At 42.5% G+C, this 19,850-nt stretch overlaps 1 protein-coding gene across 1 annotated transcript in view; it reads right to left on the minus strand.

The window, feature by feature from the left end:
• Positions 1 to 202: 202 nt before the first annotated feature.
• The window catches only part of APBB1IP (amyloid beta precursor protein binding family B member 1 interacting protein), a 53,143-nt gene continuing 33,495 nt past the window's right edge, over positions 203 to 19,850 (minus strand). The window contains exons 7-13 of the mRNA XM_018567498.1: positions 18,587 to 18,661; positions 15,613 to 15,756; positions 11,788 to 11,898; positions 6,964 to 7,062; positions 6,342 to 6,444; positions 4,782 to 4,873; positions 203 to 819 (exon numbers count right to left, since the gene is read on the minus strand). Of these exons, the coding sequence (XP_018423000.1) occupies positions 250 to 819; positions 4,782 to 4,873; positions 6,342 to 6,444; positions 6,964 to 7,062; positions 11,788 to 11,898; positions 15,613 to 15,756; positions 18,587 to 18,661 (1,194 nt within the window). The 3' untranslated portion in view covers positions 203 to 249. The remainder of the gene's footprint in view (positions 820 to 4,781; positions 4,874 to 6,341; positions 6,445 to 6,963; positions 7,063 to 11,787; positions 11,899 to 15,612; positions 15,757 to 18,586; positions 18,662 to 19,850) is intronic.

Consider the following 19,850-nt stretch of genomic DNA (forward strand, 5'->3'; position numbering starts at 1 on the left):
TGCCACCATGTACAAGTATAATTACAAACTATACACAGAAACAAGGTTTGAAAAACAATAGCAAAATTAATACGTTTATATACATAAGAATGATCGCTTTTTTCATGTATACCTAAAAAAAAATTCCCTTTAACTGCCTCTCACCAGAAAATTGCCTCTTTGATCCAAAAGCTTTTGTAAATATGATTGATCATTTTGCTAAAGTCCTTTGAAATGCTGATAATTTCTGCAGGAAGTGCAAAGATCAGTCTAGGTCGTGGTGCTTCTCTTTTTCTGCAGTGCACTCATTAAGTCGGACATAAAATCAGGTTGCCCCCCTGCACTGCCACCGTTTGTCATCAAGCTGTTTTGTTGGTTTGATCTCAGTCCTACACTGTCTCTTCTTCTTGGAGGATTTGGTGGCTGCTTTTTCATGGGAAGCTGTGGTTTTGCTGATACGGGTGATGAGGCAACGGGTGGTGGTAGGGGAGGGGGAGGAGGTGGTGCTCCTCCAGTGCTTCCTATATTTGGGAATTGAGGAGGAGCAGGGTAATCTCTTTCGGAGTTAAAAGATGGAGGTGGTGGAGGTAAAAAATCAGGAGGAGTATCCAGGAATTCAGGAGGAGGAGGAGGAGGCAGGAAATCATCCTCCTCTAGGAAGGCTTCTGGTGGTGGTGGCAGCATGTTGATTGCTGGCTTGGCTTTTAACGGTAATGGTGGTGTGGCAGCCGCATGGGTATTGAATGACCCTCGGGTGGGTGGAGGTGGAGGCAGTTTGGTTGATGTTGGAAGTGAGATTTTCTGCTCAGGTTTCCTGACCTCAGCGGGTTGCTGCTTATCCTGAAGAAGAAAAAAAAATTGCCATTAACTTAAAATTCTTTAAAACCATATGAAGTATAATGGCTCCATCACACATTTAATAAAACACAGGTGCTGTTAAGTGGCAATAAGGATGTAAGCAAGGATATAGTAAAACTAGGTTACTTTTGTCTGGAAAAAAATGGTTTGGATGCACCCTGCAGCATCACTGCGATAAGAACAACTTGATTGAGGCAACACCATAGCCGCTAGTCCCACCTTAGGTTTGCCCTTCACTGATGCGCTTCACCCTTATGGGCTGTCATGGCCCATACGACCACTACAGCTAAGCCCAATTTTCTGATTAAAGGATGACGGGTGGGAGGCTGCTGACAAGGCCAACCACTGAGCAAGTTCCTGATCAATCAGTTAAGATTCGCTGAGTGTATAGCTATCTTAAAGGAGAACTATGAGATGAGTGATTTCCACTCACCTCATAGTTCTAGCCGACCTGTGACAATGAGACTGTCACAGGTCGGCTCAGTAGATCGGGAGGTGAGCGAATAAAAGTTGGTAAAGTAACACTGCTAAGAAACATACCTCCGGATGGCTACACATCTGTTATGCCCCCCTTTTTTCTAGTATCGGCGAATTCCTTATACCCATGGCTTTGCTTGCAACTATGAAAGCTTTTCAAAAGTCGCATTACAGAGCTCTCTGATTTTTTCAGGGGTGCTCAGTAGTGATACTGAACAGATCTGGAGGTGCCTGCTATTGCAGAACAGTGGAACGTTACCAACTTTCAGGACCAGCCCACCCTTATGTGACATTAAGTCCACCTTCGTTTCAGTCCCCCCGCTGGGAGCTGGACTCTCTTATAATGGGGTATGTATGCAGTACTTGGGTATTGAAGTGCAGACACCCAGAGCTGGATGAGGAGGGAAGCATTGTATCTTTAATGGGTGGGCTGCACTATAGAAATACAGAAAATACTACATAAAAGATATATGGGTTGATGGGAGGCTTCACATAGCATGTTTTGTGGATGCATTGCCATTGTAAGCACCCATGGCAAAGTTATACGGTAGTTAGTCCCAACCCCTGTCACCATCCCTGTTGCTGGACAGCTTGGTGGACTTAAAATAAACATTAAACCATGTGTAATTAAAAAGGAATTCATATATTTAATGCCATTATTGCATACATTAACCATTTACAGCTATCAGATTAAAAACATTTATATGACAGTGGTCTTTTAAATCAACAAGGTAACAGAAATAGCGCTGGGACTATGTTCCCATCCTTGGTTGATTGATTACAAATGGGGATATCATAAAGGGGTCAAATTATTGTTCAGCCTGAAGAACCCCTAAGATACAGAATAACTGAATGATGAATTAGCTGGCATAACATAGAAGTCTTTTTTTAATCGTAGGAATCCATCTACAGAACGACCTAAACATTATCATAACACACCATTATAAAAGACAGTTAATTGCTTTGACCCCAGAAAGAATACTTTGAAGCAGCTTTTGAATTGCTGTCTATGCAGGTATTTTTCTTGGGTCGGGTAATTTATCATGAGAACTGGCAGATGATTTGTCATAAATAAACTTTCCGCATAAACGCTCAAGTTTCTATATTATTGTGTTGTAGTTTTGGTGCACCCCTAAACAAACCTACTACATTAGCACAAGAAGCAGATGAATAAGGTATTTATCTGAGGTAGCTGGTAGCTTATTTAAAGTGACACTAAACTCAGGAGTTAAATCTTAAAAATACATTCAAGTACCTTAAAGGAGAACTATGGGGTTAGGGCTTTTCCCCATAGTTCTCCTAAGGGTAACGGGAGGACACAAACTAGCGTCCTCCCATCACCCAAAGCTCAGTATACCGCGAGCTACTGCTCGCGGTATACTGAGACGCCGCAGCCGAAACAGATCCCGACAATTATGTCTGAATCCACCCAGCTGCGTGAGTGACAGCTGGCTTTGCCAATCTAGAGGCAGAGCCAGCTGTACCCGCCCCCTCCCCCGTCCGTTCCGCCAGTCAGCGCTGGAGGATCGGACAGGGGAGGGGGGAATCCAGTCCCTCCCCTGTCACGGCTCTCTGCAGTGACAGGATCGAGAAGTGAGCGAGCGCCGGTATGTGTTCGCTCACTTCACGAACTACTGAGCCGACCTGTGACAGTTTCAGTGTCACAGGTCGGCTAGAACTATGAGGTGAGTGAAAATCACTTACCTCTTAGTTCTTCTTTAACTCTTAACAAAAATGTATCTTATTTGTGTATCACTCGGCTGTAGATCCTCAAATCATCTCTGAATTGGTGCTGACACAAAAGGGTGGCTACATTTGTTCCCCATGGTCCCTGTGTGTGTTATAAAGTAGTCACCGCTCCAAGCTCACTCCTCTGATGGCATACAATCTCATGTTTAGTTGACTAATTTGTATTGAGATTGTAGTTAAAGCAAAGCAAATGCTTTTAACCTTTTGAACAAACAGTGTCTAGTACTTCATGCTTACCTCTGGTAGGCATGGAAGCCATACATTCTCACCATACTTATGTAAATGTGTCTGTCTTTTATTGGTACTTTTAATGATACAACATGTGTTTTATTGGGTTGTGGGTGGCATTGATATTTCTATAACAGCAGAAAATATACACAGCATCTACTTGTTCCCTAAATTAGCACATAAGGAGACATAAGATGAATTACATTACAGGCATCTTTTTGTTATCTGCATATTCAGAATCCAGACAGGCTCTTCCTCTACCAAGTTGTTCTATCTCTCCAGTATATTATATTTAAAAAAAATAATTCCTGTAGTTAAAATCACAGGTCTGTGACATTTCAGAGGCCAATCACTAGTAAAGACAATGATATGTATATGTTTTCACAAGTTGTCAGCTTTCCAGTGGATGTTACATCTCGGGGCTGCCATAATCCAAGGGGGTTATTCATTAAGAGCCAAAGGATCCAGCCATAGCTTTGGCTGATCCTTTGGCTCGATTCGGTTGGGGCTGCTGTACGAGCTATTCACTATAGCCCGTACAGCAGCCGAGCCGAACGCTTATGCTTTGGCTTGGCTGAGCCGTAGTGATACCCGAAGCATGGAGTAAGGTCGGCCGAAGCTGACCGATCTCCACGCAAATGGCAGCTGGGAGGAGCCAGCCATGATCTCACGGCTCGCTCTGCCTAGTTGTACTGACAGATCAGCGTCCCCAAATGACCTGGGGACACTGATCTGAAATTAAACCATAACAACTGTCACAGCTGGCTCCGCCCAGTTGTTATTCATTGCCCGGGACCTGTTAGAAGACTCTGCCAGGTGCCGGCTAACAGGAAACAGCTGGGCGGAGCTAGCTGTCATCGCTTGCTCTGTCCAATTGTTTTTCTTTTGCTGGATGCTGTCAGATGCTTCATTATTTTACATTTTAAAAATAATTTTTCAAGTTTTTTTTTTTTCATTTCACTTATTTCAATTCTGCTCGGTACTGGGAGGTATCGAGCAGAATAGCCGAGCAGAATGCCGAATGCTATTCACTCATTGCTGTTCAGCTCTTATGAGAATGGCAGCAAGTGAGCTGCCGGAGCTTTGGCTCAGCCGATCCAGATGGATCAGCTGAGTCGAACTCCTTCTGCACTTCAACTCAGCTGAAGGCATCCAAAAGGCAGCCGATGTATGGCTAATTCTAGCAAATGTATGGCAAGGCTGAAGTGAATAGCCAAACAGCATTCGGCTCTGTTCACTTTGGCTTGGTTACTCAGTCAGGTGCATTCGGCACTTAAGTGAATAGTCCCCCAAGAGATGGCGATGCTAAGTTTCAGACCACCTGCATGTAGAAGGAACATAAAACGGGGAGGTCTCTCCTGCAGGCTTTGGAATTTGCTACCTCAATGCAATGAAGGGTTTTGGGCAGGTGGAGGGAGGTACTAAATAAGTCTATTGAGCAAAAAGAAACCCCCCTTTAAATAACAGAAGGAGCGCTTTTTGTGACATACCTTAGCTGTTTCACCACGTTTCCAGGCATCTGAGAAGCTTGAACTAACACTGGCTACATTTTGGGATATCTGTCCATTCCCCTGAGATGCCCCTAAAATAAAATAAAAATATGTAAAAATATCCACATATTCAGTATATTTATAATTAGTATTATTATTACTTTTATAAAACAATTTATAAAACGCCAACAGTTTGCATAGTGCTATTTACAGAAACAAAATTGATACAGAGGCCTGATTTTTCAGTGCTGCAGTAAAGTAACACTAACTTGTCTTGTCCCTCATCTAGCTTGTGAATGGACAGTGAAACGAGAAGCAACAGACGGAACAGATATTTATTGGTTACTTTGCTCTCTAGTATCGGCATGTCTCTTTTCAAAACATGAGCACTGCTATACATTCACTGAAAGAGGCTAAAGCAAGGTCAAATTCTGGTACTTACAAAAAGAAGCTCCTTGGAGTTCAGCTTTAACTAGCTGTGGATACTGGATGTGCTACACATGCCCCAAATACATGATTGAAGTACACAGGGCGTGTGTAGTATACCGTCTTCTGGAGGATCGGAGTGGGGAGGGGGGAATCCCTGCAGGGAGCCATGAGTGACAGTCACGGCTCTCTGCAGGAATATGATCGAGAAGTGAGCGAGTGACGGTATGCGTTCGCTCACTTCCCGATCTATTGAGCCGACGTGTGACAGTTTCATTATCACACGCCGGCTCAAACTATGAGGCTGAGTGATTTTCACTCACCTCATAGTTCTCCTTTAAAGCAACACAGTTCTGTACACAATGAATTCTGAAGTTATTCCTAACAATGCTGGAAAATCTCCAAATGATATCATTAGACGGCATTCTGTTCTTCAGCACTACACTGAGTACATCATGTTATTGCACATATCTTGATGTCCACCTCCATGGGAACACAATGGGGGGAATTTATCAGGATAACTTATAGAATACAGTTTATACTTGTACTTTTAATCTACACTTACAATCTTTTTTTAAACTAACACTGATCAAAAACGAACACTTGTTAGTTTTGTTACGTGTTTTGTATATGGATTGCATAAAAAATAAAATAGTTTTTGCAAGATATTATCACCCAAAAAAAGCTTTGTTTGTCCTAAAAAAAAGATATATGTATTACTTTGTTGTCTTAAGGCAGGGGTGGGCAACTCCGGCCCTGTTGTGATACTACACATCCCATAAAGCGTTGCAAGACTGACAGTTACAGGCATGACTCCCAGAGGCATGTTGGAAGTTGTAGTTAAAGCATAGCTGGAAGGCCGGAGTTGCCCACCCCTGAGTTATTCCTGAATAAACAGACCAATAGCAGAAATGTAAACATTGCTCCGGTCTATAGGGGGTGTGTGAGATCTGAAGTGGTTAAATATGTGTACAGTCCAATTACATGTTATGTTTTATGCTCCAATCTGCACTAGATATACAACGCCTGGAACTTGTTTAGCTGGTAGAAACTTTACCCCCTTCTCATATTTCTTTATACATCACCACATAAGAGTGGTAGTAACACAATAGGGAGAGAGAATTGTTGTCATACCTGTTGTACTTGGTGCTGAGGAATTGCTGAGCGTTGACCACCGAGAGGCCAGACCTGCTTTGTGGATGGCAGACTTGTAGTTGTCATACAAAACCTTCCCAAACTGCAAGACCAATCAAGATGACATTGTGGGATTCTAGTATCATGTAACGTGTTAGAGAACTCTATTACAACAATTCATATTTTAGTGTAGCTTGTGGAGAATTATGACATACAAGTGTGTGTTCTGTGTGTAGTTATCATTTACATTTTTGCAAGAACAAATACACTTGGTGACGAGGGAGCATGGAGCCGGCTTCCTGGCCAATCAGGAAGCTGGCAGCACGTAATTACATGTCACCCGGCTTCCTGATTGGTTGGGAAGCTGGCCAATCAGGAAGCCGGCGGTGAGTCATTACACACCGCCTGGCTTTCTTAATGGGACTTCCGGTATCGGTATGCGGTATCGGCGAGTAGTGGGGAAAATATCGGTACTTGTACTCAATACAAAAAAAAAAACGGCATCGGTGCATCCCTACTATACACACATGGTAGGTTGGTAGGTTGATCATACCTTCAAGCCGTAAAGACCTGTATGGCACCTCTAGTATGCCTACTAGTAGTAGCTGTTGTTTTTGCCTACCTTGGCGATTCTGATGCCAGTAACCCATTGGTGGAGAATCCATGGTTCGTCACAGCACAGATACTTAACATACTGTGATTCCTTCTGAATTTGTGGATGCTAAAAAATAAGAAGCGTGATTAATTACATACTTTTGCAACCTTTGAAATCTCCAAACATATACTTCCCTACCTTGCAGAATAAAAAACCCAGAACACATTCATTCCCACCCCTAATACATCTGAATATTGACCCAAAGGGATTATATCTGGAAAAGCAGCAATCTTTCTCTTGTAAGCTCTACCCCTTTAGGACAAACTCAGCCAACACTGAGTTTTTGGGAAGTATACATGTATACTGTATTTATATTATTGACCATCTATTTGTACAGTCAGTTACCTGTTCACTGTATATAGCATTATTTTCGGGTGGTTTATTTGTAAGTTTATAGTAACATTGTTTCAACCTTAAAGGACAATTTCAGTATTTATTAAAAAAAGCCCCTCCTTCCCAAGGCAGCTAAATACACTGGGGGCAATTCAATAATGGCTTAGCGCCACTTTTCTGATGGCAAAGACCTTTAAAAGGTCCTTCACCTAATTCAAAGAATCCCTGCCGCCAGTTTTGGTAGCTTTACTGACACATACAAAATATTCAGGCTGATCAGATTAGTGGCACTTCAAGAACCTGTTGCTATGGCTACAACAATTTCAAAAAGAATTACCGCCTGTATACAGATTAGAAAAGGCCAAATCTGTTTTGTCATACAGAGCTATGCCAGTGCTCAGGCTAGGACATGTATGTGCTGGGAAGCTTTTATGACTTTAACACCTTCACGATGAGGGTTGCTAGGACATCATCAGTTGTTGGCATCCTAGGATCCAATAACGCATACCCTGCCAAATGGCGATATTTGGGTAATGATGTTAGTCAGTATCCTTGCCTTGCCCATTTGTTTAAATCCAGCTGTCGGCTGGGGAATCTCCTGTCCGGAAGCTGAAAGGGCCCAGGGATGCACAGCCAATGACCTTTAGCAAACAATGACACTGATAGCAGGCAGAGCCTGATGGGGAAGCTGAGGGACTAGCTCCCCATCAAGTCCACTCTACTAGCAATTGACACTAGGCACTGGGCACATTCCATAGCCATCCAAGCTGTACAGAACCCAAGAGCCCTCAGCCATGGTCTGTATTAGTGATCCATAGCTCAGAGATTAAGAGGTGAGACCGAGAGACTAATAAGCTGCCACAGGAGGCATATATGAGTATACTATATGATAAGCGAGTGTAAATCACAATTATGGCCGGGCAGAATTACGCTGTGCACATGTGCTGACAAGGAACAGCCTAGCAGTGGGAGAGAAAAGATTGAATAGAGTTGATAACTTATCAGTGTTTTTCTACTCCTTCATAAGCAAATCAGCAGCCAGAGAGAGAGAGAGGAGAGGGGTGTCACCATCCTGGCTATGCTGCCTGGTAGATGTGTATGAATAACAAATGCTGCTAAATCCTTTTAGGTAGAAAAGTTAACATATCTGCATTTCAACCCTGGCCATGGTTCCACTTTACACCTAACAAGCATGGGGAGAGATTATGAAATAATGCGAGTATAGTGGGTGCTATTGTTTGATATTATCCCTAACAATGAGTGTGATTGATTGTTGTGGTGCTGCCAGTGATTGTGTAGTTATAGCGTATGTTTTCTGTTATTCTTAAAAAAAAAAGGGGCAACCAGTCGGGTTTTGTTATTGCAGACAAGACACATAATCATTGTGTTTCTTCTGCAATAAAGGACTCTTAATTGCCCTTTCACCTTCTTAAGGGCAATGTACACTGAGCTATGTATGCAGCATAGCTCAGTGAACAATTTTAGCATATGCCGGTATGTATCAACTCCCATGAATGCGTAGGAGTACCGTCATCCCGATATAGCTAATCATGATGGCTGAAGATCCTGAACCCGGAAGAAGACTGGGTGAAGATGTTGGCGCCAACAAGGGAACTCATGGATGTTGCATCGGTGGAGTGGAAGTGAGCATAGTTCCACTTTAACTGACCTGCAATTTCTAGTTAATTGCTTGTTTGTCTAAAGCTGGCCTTACACATATACAGGGTTATTCACAAAAGGGTGAAGAGTTTGGAGAAGGCAGGAGAAGTGAACAATCTAGGACAACATTGCCGAACTGGAAAAATTACCTAATTCAGTTCACTTTCCAGTTCAGCTATGTTGTCCTAGATTGTTTACTTCTCCTGCCTTCTCCAAACTCTTCACCCTTTTGTGAATAAATTGTAAAACAATACCGGCGCCCTCAAATCCAAAAAGAGACCAGCGGTAAAAATACAGCAAACACGATGGAGGCAGCTCCCACAGATTAGATGGACAACCAGTCTATGAGAAAAGGAACAAAAGAGAGCGCCTCCATAGTGTAAAAATGTTATTTAATAGTAAAAACACGCAAAATAACCCTGATAGTTTCTTCTCGTTCAACCACTCAAATCCCCCATCCACGCTAAGCATAATGAATGGAGGAATCTTCCCTGCTTGCTGCGCAGGTGCTGGCTTTCAAAATACCCAAAAAGTGACTAAAGCTGATTGACTGCAAACACTTTTCCCCTATCACTTTTCCTTGGATATTTCAGCTGAAGCTCGTCCAGCCAAGTGGTGCAGGCAAAACCAGCCATGGTTAGAATTTCAGAATTTTCGGGAATATTTGGGGTGTTTTCTATCACATAAATGATTTCTATGTATGTTTGTTTTTTTCATCTACAGATGCTCATATGTTCATGCCCAATAGGCATGCACATTTCCTGTACTTCGAAGGATTGTTTTCATATTATCTGGCAACATCTCTTTAATAAGAAGATTTTTTTTATTATACAAAGTCGTTAATATTTATGGAATGATCTTTTGTCTGAGGGTTCAGTCTCAAATCTGGTGAGAGCTTTCTTATGCATGTGGTTGGCCCAATACAGCAAATGTATCAATAGGGTTTCAGATGGTGGAAAAATTTGAATGGGATATTTACACCCCTCTACCAGCAGATGGCAGGACATGGTCTGGAATTCCATATGTATCCTTCTGTACTCAGGAATGTTGTAGATAAAGGGATCGGATTAAATATTTCATAAATGAAACGTCTCTGTGAATGATGCTCGAATTTACAGTTTAATTAGAATTATGACAAACATATGTCAGATAGGAAGTTACATGCAGACGTATGGTAATCCACCGCACGTAATACAAGGCAGCTATAAGTGAACACAGCTGGGTTTCTAGAAAATGTAATTTAATGTATAGCCAGGATGATCCACCGTCCAAGATCTATTATGTTCTATAGATAGGAAATGTTACATGGGATGAACGGGAGCTGAACTTAAAGAAGAACTCTGCTAGCCACAGTATACATCTAAAAAGGAACAACGTTGTCTTTTTGATAAAAAGTTTAAGGGCCCACTTACACTTTACCATTCTGGTGCATTGGGATCACGCATGCAATACCGAGAATTAAAAACTCTACCCTTGCAGTGGAACCCCCTCTATACTACAAGGGTTACCGCTCCTTTTGTGTGAGTCATGCCTGTGGCGGTCAACGTCTTGGAATGCCCCATGACACTTGTAGTTTTGCCTCAGGTGGAGTGCCAAGGTTGCCTACCCCTGGTCTAGGAGGTGATAAATAAGGTGAAATACTTACCTTATTCCTCGCTCCCCCAGCAAAGCAGTCGGTTTTCCCTCCTCTGCTGTCCGGCATCCTGGGTTGTGGATGGGCCCTCAGTGACCTCACCTACAATGCAGGACTTCTAGTCCTGGATTATACAGGACAATGTCAGAGAGCTACAACTGGTTGGGCAGCGAAGGGAAGCGGCTCTCGGGGACTGTTCTTACAGTATGGAGGAAACCTGTAGGAATGAAAAATAAGGTAATTATATCACCTTTTCTTCATCCTGTAGGTCAGCCCTTCTCAATTGGAATGCTTTGTGACCCAGGGGAGCCTTGTGGCTTTGTCAGGGGTGTCTTCAAATTTTACTAAAAAGGGGCTCTTGATGTGAAGAGAGGACTCTGATGTGCAGGGGGGACTCTGATGTGAAAGGGGGACTGAGGACTCTGATGTGAAGGGGGGCTCTGATGTGAAGAGGGCTCTTGATGTGAAAGGGGGGACTCTAATGTGAAGAGGACTATGATATGAAAGGGGCTCCTGATGTGAAGGTGAGACTCTAATGTGAAAGGGGGATACTCATCTTTTTCTTTTCTTTGCCTGGGGGGGTCCCCCCTTAAAATCCATAAAATCCATGCCAGACTCCTGGATAAAGGGTCCCCTCTAGGATAGGGGTTTGATATTGATTTTTTTTGGGGGGGGAACCACACGCCATTTTTTACATTTACATTTTTGGACTGGGGTGCCTTGAAATTTTGCATCCTTTTAAAAGGTGCCGTGACTGAAAAATGTCTCAGAAATACTGACATGCACTGCGGAGAGGAACCCACTGCAAGGTTAACCCCCCACCCCCCTCCTCATTGCAAAGCTTTAAAGCCGTGCAGCAGGTAGGCTGCATCTCCTCATTTATGTAAACTTCTAAATTATTCATTTTTGTCCGGAGCACTTTTCTAATCCACAACCCATCTCATTGAGCGATGCAGAAAGCTTCCCACATTACAACACATCAAGAGCTGAAATTCTTTGTGGTAAACAAGTGAGCCGTAGATGAGAATTCTCGCTGTACCCCATATAAAATAAACCATACATCATTATCCAAATAAATCTCTGAGTACCTAAAATGATTTAATAATCAGCGTAATTAAAGGCAATCTGCACTTTTCCTAACCGTGATGTTTACGCACACAACATACCTTCAGGACAAAGCAGTGGTCCGTCGGAGCTTTGTATTTGACTTTAAACTGCATGCCATAATAAACATTGACATTATCAAACTGTATAAAACAGGCCAGATCACGAGATGTCTGCAAAGGAAACACAAGGGGAAGACAAAGAGGATGATTGCACTGACAAAGTTTGTAGACACAGAAAGATACATTTGGCATTGCGGTTGAAACATCTGGGAGAAAAAAAAAAACCTTCTCTGTTGCCAACGGCAACCATTTAGCATCCATGTTTCCAGGGCAGGTTAGCAAATGGGAAATTAAGAAAAGAACCTTACAGTTGTTCTTTCAGACAGTGTGACATAATTATTGAGGTAGAAATACCATTATAAAAAAAAAAAAAAACATATGGAGGGGAACTTATCAAAATTGGAGCAGTTGCCCATAGTAACCAATTAGCGTCTCTCTTTCATTTTCAAATCTTAACTGAACAAACTGAAAAGAGATGCTGATTGGTTACCATTGGCAACTGCTCCAAATTCTGTCTGCTCCAGTTTTGATACATTCCACCCTTTGTCTATTGACACAGAAGCTCCGTATGCTCACAAATCACTCATGGGCAGCGGCAGAACCTTGATGGGTGTCACCTGGTGCGGCCGCCGTGCATGCATTATGACGTCTATGGTGTGACATCATCATGCATCTGCGGTGATGCACTTCACCGCCGTTGCCCATCTTGGTGATAGACGCCAGCAAAGAGAGGAGGGGATATTGACCCGGTGGGATTAGGTATGCCGCGGGGTCTTCTCTCTCTTGCCGCTGTCGTAATCTCGGGCCATGAACGAGTGCCTGACTTTTAAGAGGTAGTGACACCAAAATGACTGTCAGTCAGTTTGGTGTCACCGCCTCTGATGAAGTCTGTGAACCCATTGGACTCCTGACCGCTTTTTCCATATAGATTAGGTGGGTGCAGCGGTGATCATCGGATGGCAACCGTTATCAGGCACAAAGAGAAGTATGGAGACCGGGACTCCAGATGCAGTACAAATGCGTCTATTTATTGACCAAGATGCCTGCCTGAGGAAGGGGATCCTGCGAGACCCCGAAACGTTGCACTGTGTGTGATATATGCTGCATCTTCGGCAATAAATAAATGTATTTTTACTGCATCTGAAGTGCAGGTGTCCATACTTCTCTTTACCCCCTCTGACGGTGTCACCCTGTGTAGGCTACACCCCCCCACTTGTGGCGCCACTGCCCATGGCTACCAGGAAACTGTATAAATCTGGGCGGGGCCAGGAAGGCACATCATCCAATCATTTAACAGATGAAAAATGCATGGTTGCTCTGAGCAGCACCTATGCATAAAATTATTATAAAGACTTCATCATGGTTGCGTGTCATAGAGATTTCATTTAAAAAAAAAACATTTTGCATCAAAACAAAAATAAAATAATTTTGCAACCACTTCCCCTTTTTATAATTGAAGTTTCCACCAATTAACTTTTATTTGCTGACAAAAAAGCTCTGTGTGTTCACAGATCATCCATGGCTACCAAGAAAATGTATCAATCTGGGCGGGGCCAGAAAGACACATCAACCTATTATTTGACAGATAAAAACATGATGGTTGCTATGAGCTACGCCTTTATTATCATCATAAAGAATTCATCTTGGTTGAGCTTAAAAAAACAAAATGCATTTTGTGATAAAGAAAAATAAAATCAAATTGCAACGCCTTTTCCTTTTTTTCCCTTGAAAATCGATGTTTCCTCCGGTGAACTGAATGCGTTTTGTTTTTCTTTTTATGTAAAATTACAGTGAAAAAATGGATGAGCTATTATGCGGCGCCTCATCCTCCTCCTCCCTGCCATTTGTTCTAAAGTCTCCCTTTTTTTGTTCTTGAGCGGTTGCTATGGCAACCCCAGATAACGGGCACCCAGGAGCTGTTTGGATGCAGCATTTTCACGCTGTGCCTATTCACGCTATTTGAAATGCTTCATGTGACAAAGAGGTGACATAGACGCACTTACAGATGCTTCATCAATCAAATATTTACATGATTCTCCTAATGCATGGATAAATCCGCATGTACAATGCTGCTGGACCTGGGATAAGACATTTTTTGTACAACAGAAAGAGTTTTATACATGTTTTCATCATCTGTTCTACCAAAACGACACCAATCAATAGAATAATACATACATCATGTAATGGCTTCATTGTGTATTACTGTACATAATAAGAGGTTTATTTTACAGGAAGATGGCTTCTATGGATGGATTTTTATTCAAAGGAATTTATAAACGGCTTTATTTATAAAACTTCTGGCATATAGCTGCATGCAGGGCCGCCATTAGAAATCTTGGGGCTCCATATACCCTAAATGACAGCCCCCCCCTCACGGCTAAGCATCACACAGTGAGTTGCTGCATCACACTCTAATGTGCAAGAGGAATGGTGGGTCTGTGCGGTAAAAAAAAAAACCAATTGCTAGCAGGCAGGTAGGAGCTGTTTTGGCAGAAGAGACTAACACAGTCTTTGCTATAAATACCTGCCCATCAGCATTTTTTAAAAACACACTTTACTTCCACTTTAAGGCAGCTAATTGGAAATACAATAAAAGTATGGAAATACATCTTTCACATTCCCTTACTTGTATCTATATGTATATAATAAATGCATGGGAATATGTATGAGCATACATTTATTGTATGTGCATACACTATTTTCACCTGCCTAGTGCCTGCCATGTATGTCTGTTGATCTACCTTGATTCACCCCTGCCCCCCTTTTCCAACACTGGTTACCAATCCACCCTCTGCAACCTTCTTTTAAAACTGCTCATCCTGCGAGCCTCTCCCTACACTGCTCATCTCTGCACCCCCTCCATTCATCTTCCTACACCTCTGCACCCCCTGCAACCCTCTAACCTGCACTGCTCTCCTCTGCACCCCCTGCATTCCTCTACCTACACTGATCACCTCTGCACACCCTGCAAGCCTCTCCCTACACTGCTCACCTCTGCACCCCCACCATCCCTCTTCTTACACAACTCACCCCTGCAACCCTCTTCCTACACTGATCACCTCTGCACAACCTGCATTCCTCTTCCTACACTGCTCACCTCTGCACCCCCTCCATCCCTCTTCATTACACCGCTCGCCCCAGCAACCCTCTTCCTACACTGATCACCTCTGCACACCCTGCAAGCCTCTCCCTACACTGCTCACCTCTGCACCCCCTGGACTTTAGCTCCTGCTGACCGAGACACCATGGGCTGTGTGTGGCACAGGGGCAGAGCCTAATTACATCTCTGTTAGCTGGCCACAGCAGTGGTTGAAAACTACTAGCCCTGGCTGCAGCTGTCCAGCACAGTTGCGACGATTGGGCAAGATCCTGATTGGCCTGCCCACTCACCATGGTAACTAGTCAATGGACAGGCTTCTCTCCTCCTTCTTTGAACAGGGAGCCAAGACACCTATAAGGAAGGAGGGGAGGAGCCGGTCCATCAATCTGTTACTCTGGCAAGTGGGCAGGACAGTCCTCCTGCTTTAGAGGCTGCCTGTGAAGGGCTCAGGCCCCCCTTCTGACTTGATGAGGCCCGGACCCAATACAGGAGGGCTGTCTGTACCTCCCTCTCTGCTGCCCTGGCTGCGTGCATACCATTTTTAATGGCACTAGTGCTCCTAGATGTCACTGAGCAGTTCAGGAATTTCCTATGCTCCTCAGTGCCATATGGGGGAGCTACCGCTGACTCTGTCCTTGACCATATGCAGTCATGAATATTATCTATCTTACCATAAAAAGTATTTGACTGCAATACCCAGAGATACTTTAGACTGAATTACGAACCTTTGTCTTCCCTTTCGGTACATAATAAATTCCAGAAGCGCGCAGAAGGAAATATCGTTTTTTCCAGGATTTCTTCCCGTCTTCTTTCAAATATATTGCTGCTTCAAGTTCCGGCACAACAATGGAGGGACCACAGAAACTTTGCTGTTAGATAACAATAAAAAACAAACAAACATGTAACTTCTAACATCTATACAAGGAAACATTTACATTGTCTCTGTCCATACTGAAATAAACTATTGTTTTTCTAAAATATTGTTTTACTGATGAAGCTCTGTGACATAACTTTGTTTTTGACTGAGATTGATTTAAATTTTTTTTCCGGATTTCGGATCCAAAATTTAATTTGGTACATAATTCTGAATTCAGATTGATTCAAATGTTTTGTTTTCGTCGGTTTGGATCAATTCGGATGGGGTTCTTTAATTAAAAATTAGCCTAATTTTTTTTGGGGGGTGGGGGTGGTTGGTCATTTTAGTTCTGAACTGCTCATTTTAGTATGTAATAGTCCTCTTAGTCCGTACTGGTCATTTTAGTCTGTACTGGTCATCTTAAGCCATACTGATCATTAGAATTGGAAATTTGAACAAAATGCAGGAAAAAAAATTGGATTCAGATACATCTGAAACTTTCCAATAAATTCAAATTCTGAAATTCGGATGCATCCAAATGTCCGAATTTAAAAATAATATGTCCAAATTTCAAGTCAGAATGAAACGAAACTTACATGTCTGGACTATAGACTATATAATGGAATATAGAAGCAGTTATATACAGCACGGTTCTAAAGTCCAGAGCAAGGGGGATTTGTGTAAGTCTTGAAACACGGTAACTCCACATAAAAAACAATTCCCATACCTCATCATCTTACTGTTCTATTCTTGTTGTGCGCCTCTATTTGTTGGACTTAATTGCACTCTATTTGTTTTCCATAAGACTCCGAATGGTTGGTATGCATGTGTGGCCTGAGGAGCAGCCTATTAAAGGAGAACTATGAGGTGAGTGCTTTTCACTCACCTCATAGTTCTAGCCGACCTGTGACAAATACATCACAGGACTGATCATCTATTTATTGCAGTATCAAGTATTAAAACCTTCTCAAAACCTTGACCCAATTTACTGACTACGAGTTCCGGAGCAGACATATCAATGGATGGGAAGCTGCAGAAGTGTGCAGTGCCCTGAAATTAGCATAGTCCATTGTGGCAGAAAGTCGCTTCCTATCACCTCTAGGGAATTAAAATGAAGAAATAAGGAGACTGTTGGACCAGATGGAAGATGGCTGGCACTTCTGTGTTCTCCTTAAAGCACTGAAAGTCCCTAAAATTCTGCTTCCTGCTCTCCCATTCCAGTGCTGTATGCCAGCATAGCTGAGTTACAGCCATGCACCCCACACGGACTCATAAAACAGAGGAAGAGAAGGGGTGTTTCAGACCAGGTCTGTTACTGAGAGCTGATTTCTAGTAGTGCTGAGTCTACTTCTGGTGCTTAATGGATTACAAAGTCATATTTAGCCACTCTACACAACTGCTGTAAAAGTGGAGGTAAGGCAATTATAATGAAGGCGGAGGTCGTTAGCACAATGTCTGTCTGATTGAATCGTTATTTCTGTGACTTCAATTAGGCTTTAAAGGTGAGAAGCTGGGTAACATATAGGTGGCTGCAGGCCAAAGACCCCCACATTTGTGCTTATTCAATAAAGAACAATATTGTATACAAAATGCCTTAACCCATAGCAAACCAATCAGATTTCAGCTAAGTGAACTCATATCAAAGGAAAGCGAGACTCGGCTGCTATGGAATACTGCAGTTTATATGCTCCTATTTGCTTTACTGAAAAGTTTTCAGCTTGGGATGATATGCACATTTGTCGTGTGCTGCACAGCTCTGATTACACATATGGTGGATGGAGGATGCAGCTTTAACCATTGCGCAGTATAGAAAACAGAATACTTGGAACAAGAACAGACGAGAGCAGCAAACCTAATTTAGGCAACAAGACATATGTGGAAATTTCAAAGAGCTGCATCTGTCACAAAACAGACTCTGAAGAATAATACACATGGAAGGCCCGCCTAATGAAGGATTTTTTTTGGTTGCAGAGTAAACAGGAAAACGAGGTGATATAACTCAACCCGTGGCGTCACAAGGAGGGTGTGGGGGGTGCGGCCCGCACCCTGGTGACACCATTGGAGGGGTGACACCAAAATGACGGACAGAGAGGAGGGGACCAGGCGGCATACCTTATCCAGCCGGGTGACTGCCCCCTCCTCTCTCTGCCGGCGTCCATCACCAAGATAGATGCCGGAATGTCTGCTCCATAGTGGAGCAGACATTCCATTATGGTCCAATCCACATCCTCTGACAATTGACACTTACAGGGTTATTCACAAAAGGGTGAAGAGTTTGGAGAAGGCAGGAGAAGTGAACAATCTAGGACAACATAACTGAACAGCAAAGCGAGCTGAATTGGAGAATTTTTCCAAATCAGCTATGTTGTCCTAGAAGAGTAAAAGCATGAAGAAATGTATTGCAGAGCTTTATTGCACGTTTCTTTTTAATTTGCCTTGACATAAGCTTTACATAATATAATAAAATAGAGTAGGCAGCATTCTTTGATACCTTTGTTTTGTTTTACATAAACATAAAGAACATACATTCAAAAACACAAAGCAGCACATTGGAAAAGACCTTCACATGTGGGCAGATGCAGACTACTGGGGGTCTCCACACTCAGACCCCACTTAACCCGTAGGTGGTTGGTATAGTGCTTGACCTCTGAACTGCATTTATACATTCTACCAGCAGTTTACTGGCAAAGCTCCAAGTGCGGTAGCCAGCAGTCGATCCGCAGAAGCTGCAACTGGAAGGGTTTTCCACATTCTTCTTAAAAAAGGAAAAACCCCATAAATTGTTAATGCCCATTACTTTATGTGAAGTGCCCCTCTGTGTTCTGCAGACCCTCCTCCCTTACCTCCAGCAAAGACACTTTATTCTTCTCATTCATGTCCTTCATATCTGCACTTCCTTTTCTGGTCATGTAGAAGTTCTGCAAGAATAACACAAAGTAAACATCATAAGCAATGCATCATGGAACAACAAAAATTATAGCATTCAAATCAAGTGAAAATAATATCATTGATCAGTAAACCCGCACCACTGGCAAGTCACATATTGTTCAGTTTAATCTTCATACAGTATATAGCTTGTCACCAGAGAAGGCAGCAATCCAAATCCGACTGGGTCATGGGTTCTGATGAAGGGGGCACAACTTAGAAACGTGTCAGTGCTTAAAATCAGCAGCTGGCGGGTCCAGCATGGCTAGAATATCTTTTTAGGTTGGCATGATGAGCTTGTTGGAAGTGCAGATTATATCTCAAATATATTTACCCTGGTTTGTGAGTAATGTTTTAACGTGTTAAATTTATCTATCTAAAGCTGTCCTTTTGTTTTTTCAAGAGAAAATAATGGTTGTAAGAGCCTGTTTTTCTTTACCAGGGAATGAGATGAGCTGAGATGAGATGTTTGAAGGAGCAGATTGAGTTGTAACAATGTTTAAATTGAAGTCACAAGCTCAATTGGTTGAATTGATATCACAAATTCTCCTGTGTTGAATACATAGGAGAAGATACAGAAATACGAGCACACTCACAAAAGGAGGGAAAAGGCTTACATTCAAAGAAAGCTGTACAAGGACAATTATCTTAAAGCGGACATTTACACTCAAAAATCAAATTCTACCAATGCATCCCTCTATGTATGATGATTTATAAGACATGTCCGGTGTTACATGCTGTGATTTTGAAATACTTAAACTTGCAGAGCATTCACTTCCTGCTTTGAAAGGTCAAAATGACTTCAGTTTGCCAACGCAACGCACACTGGGATTGCCTTGTCATCAGCAGAGCATTGCTGGGAAATCTCATCTGTAATCTCATGAGATCTCAGGGAAAGGTATTTTCCTCCCCTGAGATGATGCGCATGGTCACATGTCCTAGTCATATGTCTGGTCACATGTGCCAGAAATCCAGGAAGTAAAAGCAGAAATAGTAATCTGCCCTTAGTAAACATGGCCGCTGTCAGAAGACTGGGGAAGAAAAGAGAAATAAGGTATGCAAAGAACACAAATATCTAGAAGTACTGTAGGTGTTTGTAGGTTGTCATTACTAAACATTTCTTAAGGCGTGTTTGTTGTTATTTTGAAGATATGAGTAAAGGTCCGCTTTAAGAAGCTGGCA

This window comes from Nanorana parkeri, unplaced genomic scaffold (assembly GCF_000935625.1).
Source record: "Nanorana parkeri isolate BGI_ZX_2015 unplaced genomic scaffold, ASM93562v1 scaffold1055, whole genome shotgun sequence".
NCBI classification, from domain to species: domain Eukaryota; kingdom Metazoa; phylum Chordata; class Amphibia; order Anura; family Dicroglossidae; genus Nanorana; species Nanorana parkeri.